This window comes from Labrus mixtus, chromosome 9 (assembly GCF_963584025.1).
Source record: "Labrus mixtus chromosome 9, fLabMix1.1, whole genome shotgun sequence".
Taxonomy (NCBI): domain Eukaryota; kingdom Metazoa; phylum Chordata; class Actinopteri; order Labriformes; family Labridae; genus Labrus; species Labrus mixtus.
The window spans coordinates 26,111,004-26,121,943 of NC_083620.1; the positions used below are offsets into that span (position 1 = coordinate 26,111,004).

The 10,940-nt window shown below is 42.1% G+C and overlaps 1 protein-coding gene across 1 annotated transcript in view; it reads left to right on the forward strand.

Annotated features, from left to right (window-relative positions):
• The window catches only part of tyw1 (tRNA-yW synthesizing protein 1 homolog (S. cerevisiae)), a 58,181-nt gene extending 47,656 nt beyond the window's left edge, over positions 1-10,525 (forward strand). The window contains exons 15-16 of the mRNA XM_061047143.1: positions 1,037-1,204; positions 8,916-10,525. Coding sequence (XP_060903126.1) covers positions 1,037-1,204; positions 8,916-9,137 — 390 coding nt within the window. The 3' untranslated portion in view covers positions 9,138-10,525. The remainder of the gene's footprint in view (positions 1-1,036; positions 1,205-8,915) is intronic.
• The last annotated feature ends 415 nt before the right edge of the window (positions 10,526-10,940 follow it).

Consider the following 10,940-nt stretch of genomic DNA (forward strand, 5'->3'; position numbering starts at 1 on the left):
GAGGCCAAGGCCAGAGTGTTTTTCACCTCCCGCTTCATTTCTCTGACCAGCTGGGTGGGAAATCTCCAAAGTTTTCCTGGTCGCAATCAGCAGTACTACAAAGTCTATGAGGATTGTTTTTTGTTTTTTTTAATAATACACTCTGCACTACATGCATTCATTTTTTATAGTATGGGTAGCTAAATGTTGAATTGCTTTAGTCATCTTGGTCAAGTAAAAGCTTTATCTGCTGATTTTAATGAACAAATTCATGATTTTCTTTTTCTCATGTGTCAAACCTTTCCTCCCCCCATGATACTGATTCCTGCATGTTTCAGACTTTTCATAATTAGTCACAGAAGTAAACATTGAATTTGAGCCTAAATAATTTGTTTTTTTGCACATGCTCATTGGCTTCATTTTTCATCAGCAGAGGTTTCCCACTTAGTACCGACCCATGCTGATGATGATGTCATTAAAAGTAGACAAAAAGAAGTCATCTCATATTTGGTCTGACACTCTATTGAGGAACCTGAGTATCCAAACAGATGAGTCAAAAGTCTGCTGGATGAAATGCAGCTGAGGTTTAACGTCGATCATTTTTCTGATGCTGTTCAAAGAAGGGAAATAAAGAGGAGCTATAACTTGTGGATGCATTTGTAAGGCAGTCTGGGATTTATATCAGCATCCTATTTGTCAGAAAAACAATTGTCTTGACATCCAGGCTCTGCATTCCTGTAAATAGGACACTCCATCATTTGACAGCTTTTAGATTTCAGAGAGTTTTGATTGATACTCTGTGAAAATACACAATTTATTACTTTCAGTCACAGCCTGGGATCAGATGGTGTCCAGAGATCATATGTGATATCAAGCCTTTTCTTTTATTACTTGAATGTTTTTATGATTTGTATGCATGTAGGATTCATAGGATGTTTGCTCTTGATTGTATCTTTCATGCTAAAGCGATGTGACACTTTCAGCTGAGGGCCTGAACGTGTAAAGCCTGTTTGTTTTCCTCCCTTGTTCCTGATCGTCGTCTTCTATTTTTGTGCAGGGAGTGACATACTGTGGAGAAAGCTCTGCCAGCACTCTGACCATGGCTAACGTCCCCTGGCATCAGGAAGTGGTCGCCTTCGTCCAGCAGCTGGCCGACATGTTGCCTCAGTATGAGATCGCCTGCGAACACGAGCACTCCAACTGTTTGCTCATCGCACACACAAAGGTAAGGAATGAGACCGTCAATCACGGCTCCACCGGGCGGGACGTGAGATAAATATCAAACCTGAACATTCATCGTGGTGTCCTCGGAGCAGAAGTGCTTCTTGGCATCCAGCGTGAGTTTATTAAATTAACATTACTCTTTGGTGCCTCACATTAAACAGCAGCGCAAAAAGTAAAAGAGTGAAATAATGAAGAATTAATCAACCATTTCCTGCCAACTTCCATGGTTGATTCTCCTTTTTTTAAATGAAGTAGGGTAAGGGACAGATTAATCACTCTGTAGACTGACTTTACTTTTTTATTTTTACGCTCATGTGGTGCAACAACGTCCTGGGTCTCTTAAAGATACAGCCCGATGGCTACTGGTGTGTTTGCATGTAAGAATTTTAATTAACGAGCTTAATCACTGGACCCAGAAAGATGACACTTCATTAGCACCTCATCATACATAATAAAGAATAATGTGTACCTGCTGATCCTCCATGCATCTCTTATTCTGCACAAGGTCTTTAAGACACACACACACACACACACACACACACACACACCCTTTATCTACATTTTCTTTCAGAAACTCAGTACAAGTTTCTGGTTCTGAAACCGGTCTTGTGATTTAATCTTGTTTTATTATTTATTGACGGTAGTCTCCTGTCTGCCTTCTATTCAAAAGTAGGAAACCCATCAAAGTGGTTTCTTCTGTTTCTCCCGCCCCTCAAAGGATCAGTCAGCGGTGGGTTGTGCTCAGCCAACTGTCCCTCAATAATTAATGAATGATGATTAATTACTGTGTTGGCTCCTTCTGACTGAGTTAAAATTTAAGACAGCCAGCTTGGCACCCACACCGCTCCATCGTACACACACACACACACACACACACACACACAGAGACTAAACACACTCAGACTCACATACACATTAACTAAGAGCTGGGTATGTTTTCACAGATAATGTAAGCACTATAACTCATTACACCTTCAGTTTTATTTACAGGGCGTTGTGTTCAGGGGACTGCTGCAGATGTCTTTACCTTTTGTGCTGACTGTTTCTGGTCATTAATGAATTACTCAACAGGAGAGCAAGAAGGAACATGACGCATGATCATGTTTTCATCTGCAATACGCAGAATAGTTACTATTCTGAAAAACATATGCTAGCTCAAAGGAGCCAGTGTTTACTATAACCCCTCTGTAATTCAAGATGAAGGACTTTTCAAACAGGACGTGTGCTGCATGTGAAGCTGCAGGTGTCTTAGGATGACAGACATCTGGTGCAGAGGGGAAACTGTCCGAGAAATCTGGATCTGAAGTGTTTTTAAAAGTTTATTTTTGGGCTTTTTATGCTTTTATTTAGAGATAGGACAGTGGATAGAGTCATAAATCAGAGAGAGAGAGAGAGTGGGGAATGACATGTTGGAAAGGAGCCACAGGTCAAATTCAAACCCGGGCAGCCCGCTTGGAGGACTCCAGCCTTTGTACTAACCAATAGGTAACCGGCGCCCCCCTGGATCTGAATGATCATTTTGCTATAAAGTAACCATTTAAAATAGAGTAGATTTTATCCAACAAAGAAGTGAACATTTGATCCGGTGTTCAGTGTAGATTTTAAGATATAAATAATAGAAAACTGTCTGAGGCTGATTTAAAACATAAATCTAAACCTTTGTAAGCTGGAAGTACAGCAGCACATAAGAAGAACAAATCATGTGAAATATATTTAAATATTTCATTGCATGGCTTGAGACCTGAAGGCACACTTGATTTAATGTGCACTTTATAGAAAGATTATACCATAACATTTTTGAGCCCTGCTGAGAGCTGGACCTCTTTGAGCGTCCACAGGATCATCATGCCTTCATGTTTAAATACTGGCTTTGAATGAAGTGTCTGAACTGTCTGATACAGCAGCATGGTCCATGTAAACACTGTAAACATTTTAGCATGCTGACCTGAATGTGAAGTATGACCTCGAGCTTCTAGCTTTACAGGCCTCTTAAAACAAGATGAAAAGATTTCTGTTGTATATAATAAAGTGTGTCTCTGGTCTCTGCAGATAAACGTATGAATATTATCATCTCTGTTAAAGCGTTCTCAGTGAAGATGCCTGAAACAAAAAGGTGCTAAAAGCAAGCTGTTCTCTTCATGCCTTCCTTTTTCTTTCACACCAGGACACAATCAATATTTTACTGCATTGATTTCCACCGTCCTCTTTCCTTCCCTCCTTCTCTCTCTCTCTCCTTGTCATCTTCTGTCTCGTCTCATGTCTGTCATTTTCTCACTAACCAGGATGCAAAGCGATGCCCGTTTGTGCAACACATTTAGACACCTTCATTAGTTTGCACGTCCTCGCCTACAACTCTCAGAACTTCTTACACATACTCGCATTCACAAACACCCTCTTCACCTTTTTTCCACTTCCTGCTTTTAGTCTCACAGCTTGCTGTATTAGTGCTCGGAGGCAGCGTCTATCTGCCTGTTCACTAATAACGCTGACTGAGCCACCGTGAGAAACAGGAGCAGCATTTTGCACGCACTGCATCTGACGAGGCTTCGGGAGGGAACAGAGGAAAGGACTGTCAGTGTGAAGACACACACTGTGTTTCTGATCACGCATTTGTGCACACTGTGTGTTGGTCTGTGTAGTTATATCTGTCAATGGAGCTGTTGCTTTGGTGTGAATGTAGTCGTGTTTTTATTTTGTGCTGAGTGTGACAAAAGAAGTCACAAAGTTTCCAAAAGATTTTAATGAAAACTGAAACTGGAGCATTGGGAGAGAAAAACGCATAAACTGACACAAAAGAGAAAAAAAGTGACCTTAGCTTTTGTTCATCCTGAATGTCTTACTCTTCATTTTTGTGCACTCATCAATAATCGAGTAGCGTTTTTTGGAGAGCGGAGGCTTTTTTAAGGTTCCTCCTGTGAGCGCAGAGTGTGATGTTTTTCTGTTAAGTGTCCTCTGTGTCCTGAATGTCTCCGTGCCGCTCAGGCTCAGCGGGAAAAGAGGGTCCAGAATATGAAGTCTAAATGTTCACTTATATAACTGTGCGTGTGCGTGTGTGTGCGTGCGCGTGCGCGTGCGTGTGCGTGCGTGCGTGCGTGCGTGCGTGCGTGCGTGCGTGAATGCTTCTGCTCGGTCCTCAGATGTTCTGGTTCCACTTGGATGAGATCACTGTTTGATGTAGTTCTTTAAAAGACATCAGAGCTGTGTATATATGTCATCCCGCTTTAGTAGCGATAGATCCTCCCTGCTTTGACACGTCATCATCATTAGTTCCTTTTCCAGCCCTGTTGATGGACATTTCTCTCTTCTTCTGCATCTCGGTCACACCTTGTTCTTCCTTCTCTGCCAACTTTCTCTCGCTTTCATCTCCTATCTCTATTTTTTTCCTCTTATTTTCCATCCCATATCAGCCCCTTTTTCTTCAGTGCAGATTGATCATAAAACCTTCACGAGATGAATTCCTGACAGACGTGTTGACTTACTAATTAGTCCTCTCAGTAAACCTTTTTGTGTTTCTGTTTCAAGTCCAAGAGATGTCTTCAATTTGATGCAGTCAAATGTCTTGAAAGATACATCAGAGACTCTCCCTCAGCCTCCAGCCGGGCTGCTGTACGTGGTATAGACTGAAGGCTTCCAGATGAAATGTTGAATAAAGCAGAGCTGCAGCAGTCAGACTCTAAAGTGAAGATCGAAGGCGTTAGAGGAGCTTCACCCAACAAGCTGCCAAACCACCTGCAGTTAGGATCTGCACTTCAGCAACAAACAGACAGACCTCTAAATATTACAATAAATAAGATCAACAAGTGGGAGCTGACACAGTGAACAGCTTGAATGTGATTGTGTCTGCAGCTTTAATATTTCATGATGTTTTGTTTTAGTTCAAACCTGTGACTGTTGAGGCTGAGAAGCTTCTTTTAACATCTCTCTGCTGACTTTTTTAGTTTTTGAAAACAGCTCTTTCCTGTTGTCATGTGGGAGTTGACTGTAGCTGTCAGAGAGTCTCATCACGGCTCCATGACTTACTGTATGTGAAGAAGGGTGTCCCACCTGGTTGCCTTTCTGTACAGTGTTGTTTCTGACAAATATTTAGATATTTTAGATAAATATTATTAAAGAAGAGAAAAAAGTCTCCAAATATTATGATGGAATGAACTTCCAAACTCCCTCTGCACCTTTAAGAAAAAGCTGAAGACCCAGCTCTTTCATGAATACCTACTAACTTAATGATGATGGTCTCCATATTATTGATGATGATGATGGTTGTGACGATGGTTTTTGTTTGATAACGACGACTTATAAGATGGTTTCTATACTGATTAGAGCTCTCAAGAACTGCCCTCAATGTTGTGCTTTGCCTCTGGTCACTTCCTGTCAGCACCTGTGTGTCCAATCAGACTCAAAGCTGATCGTTTGCTCTTACTGACATTGTTCCCTTTTTTTTTTTTCTAGATCCTTGTTTGTGTTGTTCTTACTCTCTGATGTACGTCGCTTTGGATAAAAGCGTCTGCTAAGTGAATTGTAGAATATTAATTGGTTGCAATGCAGACAACATCAGCCTAAGATAAGTGCACAGGCTGGTGAGGCATTTTAAACTACAGATAGACGATGTATTTACATAAACTGTTTCACTGTGTTTTAAATGCCACACCACCTGTGCACTCGTCATAGAGCCGTTCATTTAAAGTCGTTATTATTTTCTCTAAAGAAAGGCAAGGGGAATGTAATCTTCTGATATCCAGACTGTGGTGGATAAAAGGATGCAGTTCAACTCATCGTGCGCTGATATAAGATATGATGGTCTTTCGTTACCTCTCTGTGAATGTGTGGCTGCACAGCTCGTTGGCATGTGCTCATACATGATGTACCTCCTGCGGCGCTCGGCGATGAAGCCGTCCTCGGCGTCCGCCGTCATCTGCAGCAAAGGAGACGCCTTTACAAAAACAACAGGCCGTCTCGTTCTCGCCCGAGCACACGGCTCCGCTCAGCTTTGTTGCTTGGAGACTGAAATTGTTTGCAGAGATGCTGGCTGAACAAATATCTTCCCTTCTCATTACCAGAAACATTAACTCCCAGTAGGTGCTGCTTTCATATATTTTTATTCCCCCCCTCTTTTCTCAGGCCTCATTAGCAATGCAGCGGGCAGCTCTCCTCTAATGGCTGAGGCAGGCACAAAGCATTTAAAGGCTCAAGTGCTTAATGCTGCAGCTCCCTCAGTGGGACGTCATATCCAGCAGCAAAGTCTTTGCACTTGGCAAATAAATGTTCGTCCTTCGCAAGTACATTTTGAGTTGCTGTTCTTTTCTAAGTAAGTCTGTGCAGTATTTTTAACTCTTCGCCCTCCCTTTGTGGGAGTCGGACTGACAGACGTAGAAGCAGTCTGTTTCAGTTCTGGGAATTTAAGGAAAGGACGCCTGAGTGGACACATGGGAGTCAAAGTAGTCCTTAATCTGAAAGAGCTTTTAAATAGTAAATGCTGAGCGCTAAAGCTCCACATTGGTCCCCAGTGACGACTCAGCACAATTTTACATCCAGTAAAAGCTTATCAGAAACCTCCATGCAAATGTGTTGAAGTCATCAGGGGCCGTTTGAAAGATCAAACTCTGCCGCCTGCTGCCGTAAACAGCTCTGAACTGCATGTGTTATAAGAAACATAGTCCACTCTGCTTCCCCCTGTTCTCCCAGCCCTCCACAGACGACACGGGATACATGGTTCTGTATCAGCTGGAGTGCACTGTTGCATGCTGGGAAAGTAGAAGGTCACACTCTTCACCTCCTGAGCTTGGATTGGGGGAAAACAGGAGCAGGATTAGAGAAGGCACAATGATGTTTTCTTCTTCTTTGTCAAACACTGAAGCTGTTCTCCCTCTCTCCAACGGTTCGATTTCCTCTCTCACGAGTAAACACAAACACTCGCTCTCCTCGCTCTCCTTCTGTCCATTTATTTCCCTCTTTTTTTTTTCTGTCTTTTGTAAGACGGATGGTGAATTGCGCGAAGGAGTCGGAGGCAGTGATTGATAAAAGAAGAGATGTAAGGAGAAAGGAGTGGTAGTGAATACACAACTGTCAAAAAAATTAAAATAAAAGCTAACAAGAGGAGGCAGATGTGGAGAAAGAGGCTCAATAATCACCGTTAGTCTGATGCCTTAACGTTTGTCATCTTTAATGATCTTCATTACACTTTTAGATGTTTCATTTTCCCCATCATGTTACTGTATGTGAAATTGAAGGCAGGCTTGGTCATTTTGGAAAACTGGCATGATTTTGAAAGTAGCATTCCCTCAGTGCTCCGTCTGCACCCACCCCCCCCTCCCCTCTGTGCTCCCTCTAAAGCCACGCCCCCCTCACTTACATGCACAAGCGCCGATTGGTCCAGAAGCGGACCTCAGCTCATGCTTTGAGTGTGGGCTCGTAGGGAGACAGGGAGGCGTCTGATTGGTTCATCAGATTGGCACCTCGTGGCAGACATTGGTTGAAGTTTTTACAGACTTACAAACTGATACAGATGACGGATTTTCTTTGTTCCTTTTTCAGAGAACATGAGTTATTTCAACCAAAATCTTAAAAGGTGGATCTGGAGAAAGTTACCTTTAAGCCTTTAAGGGTGTGTGTGTGTTATTTCTCCACAATGTGCACAGGTTGAAGACAGCGTTTATGACCATGGTAACATGTGGATCTGTTTCAAATATTTAAGATCGAAATATTTAAGATCTAATTTTTTTAGTCCCTTTTTTTCAAAGTTAGAGCTCCTGTTGGGAACGTTTGATTTGTGTTGATTTTGGCGCCCCTGGTGGAAATAGTGGTACCTGTAATCTTTTTTTTTTTTGATCTTGTCCTGTAAATGTGTGAGTTGAGTTTTTGACTAAACATCTCATCCTGCTTTCTTGTGACAGTCACATATATCACTCAGGAAGATTTTTTAAAGTGAAAAAGCCAACAAAGGCTGTTCCTGATCCCTTTGTGTGCTGTAAATCCCTTTGTCTGACGCCGACCCGGCTGCAGCGTTTACAGACATCTTAAAGAACTCTATAGAAACATCTTTACGCTGATGGTCTCATGTGCTTCAGCAGCTCATATAGAGGCTTCAGTATTCATTTCAGTCTGATTCATAACCATCTAAAAACTCCTCACAAGGACTTTAAATGATAATCTAAAGAGGAATGTTGCTGATATTGTTTCTACTCTGTCTGGGTTACAAATCTACCACGACAACATGTGCACTTGTTTCCTCCCCGCCCTGTTTAACTTGATGTATTTGCTGTTCTGTAAAAAAAAAGTACGAGCTATTGCATCCGTTTTCTAAGATGCTCTGAACATTGTGAATGGTTGTCCCAATAGGTCGCTGCTGGGGGGGTGTTATGGATGAGAATAAATGAGGTAGTGTTTTTTGGCTGACTCGGATGTTCAGCCGTGTTTAATCAAGTACGCAGTTGAAGCAATGCAGTGGAGCGCTGCCGAGACGTCGGCTGGTAAGAGTGCAATAGATCCAGATTATTGAGGTACGTCTGGTCCTGGCAGTGGTGCAGATCGATATTCCACATACTGTGGAAGTTAGAGCTTAATTGACTAATAACAAAATTCCCTTTTAATGTATTCCAGGTATCGTCACAGAAGTCTTAAGACGTGTCAGTAAACGGCTTTCAGAGACGGGAGGGTTTCTACATATAAATCCATGAACACTGTATAACCTCTGCTGTCTCCTTTATGTGTGCTTTCAGTTCAAGGTGGACGGCGAGTGGTGGACGTGGATTGACTACGAGCGCTTCCAGGAGCTGGTCCGGGTCCACGAGGAGAGTGAAGGGCAGGAGAGCTTCTCTGCGTTGGACTACATGGCTGAGACTCCCAGCTGGGCTCTTTTTGGAGCCCGTGAGCAAGGTTTTGACCCCGCGGACACACGCTTTCAACGACGCAACAAAACCAAAGACATCTCAGGATGCTGATAGACGAGAGAGAGAGATGAGAGGAGGTAGGATGAACTGAGTGATCTCTATAGCAGACATACATGTAAGGGAATTAGGGGTTACGTTGTTTTATTATTTTGATGATTTTCAAATCTACTGTCCACAGCCGCCCTCTTTTCTCATCTGAACGCTGCCCCGCTCTTTTTTTTTCTTTCTCTCTAAAATCAGACTTTTTATTGGCTTGACCCCTGAGATCGTCCGAAACCAGAATCACTTCCTTCACTTTAATATATCGAGACATTCCCCCCCTAACATCGACTTTAAGTGTTCTTTTACTTCCTAATCTAAACGCACATAATTTTTTTTTTTAATTTCTGTTTTGCTTTTTGTTTTTAATGAGGTTATTATTCTGAATGTCTTTGTCTTTGATCTTTTCTACCATCTGTCAGCACTTGGGGAGGTTAACACTGAAATGGTCTGACCTGGCTGTGATGTCATCTCCAGCCTCGTTTCGGATGTTTTTTTTATAATCCATTGCACAGTTCAGGGCATGGTCAGCCTGGAAGAATACACTTCTTTTATCCAGACACCTCTGCTCTTCCTCCCACATTAAGACAACAGGTGTGTTAACATGTGGAGAGAGAGAGAGAGAGAGAGAAGAGCATCGAGGCTGCGTCTCCACTCGGGAGGATCAAGCTTCTTGTTGCTCTCTTTGTTTGAGTTTGTTCAGTCCAAAGTCCGTCTGAATGGTAGAAAACACCTTCATATACAACTCTTTACAATGACAAACTTCAACTTCAGAAATACTTGACATGTTTGAGTGACCTGATACTGAAGGCATAGTCTCTGGGGAAAGAGAACGCATCAGTAGTGCTGATTTAATACAATAAGTTAACAAACTTAAACTCATAAATCAATTTTGTGCACTGCAGTTAAATTGCAGTTTGCATCTGTGTAAAAAAAAAAAAAAAAAAAAAAGTGCAATCCCCGTTCTCAGACTATATCTGGTCTGAAACCACTTTGTTAATCCTCCTCACTGCTCTTAATGAAATAAAGAAAAAGACTTGCACAAACTGCTGATGTCCATCACTGAGAGTATGAACCCAAATGCACAAATTCAGCCTTCACTCAGGATGGAAGGACCGGACTGAGGACTATGAAGAGACACAGCATGGGGGGGGGGGGGGGGGGGGGGGGGGGGTGTAGTTTCATATCAGTCGAGCCCGAGTCAGCCTCTTTGAGCATGGCAGCATGAAGCCTAAGTTACTGATTGTTTTTTTTATGACGCTGTGATTTTAAGTTCTTTGATTTGTAAATTCTGATGTAAATGTTTACGTCCGTTTTGATTGGTTCTGTGAGGTCTCCCTGCTGGAAGAAACCGAATGTGTTTAAATACGTCAACAGAATAAATGTATTTGGGATATTCAGCTTTGGCATTTGTGAATTTCATTTGCAGCGCGCGCACACACACACACACACACACACACTGAAGCATTAAGGCTTTTTTTCTTCTTCTTTTTTGCTGGTACACACTGTATTGTGTTTTTTTTTTTTTTTTTTTGGTGTTTTTTGCTGCTAACAAAGTGGGGAGCTGACATTTTAAGACTACTATAATTGTGGCGAGGGCTTTTCCGGGATGCACTTAGAGGCCACAGACAGAAGAGCTCTTCTTGAACAAAGATGGCGGAAAAGGTGAAGTACTTACGTGCAGTGAAACAAAGAAGGGGTAGTAATCTGTAAAAAAAAAACAAAAAAAAAAACAAGCATGTGTACAGATGCGAACTGTTAAATAGGGATACTTGTTGATACTGTTTTTCAGTCATGACAAAATGGCACAAGTTG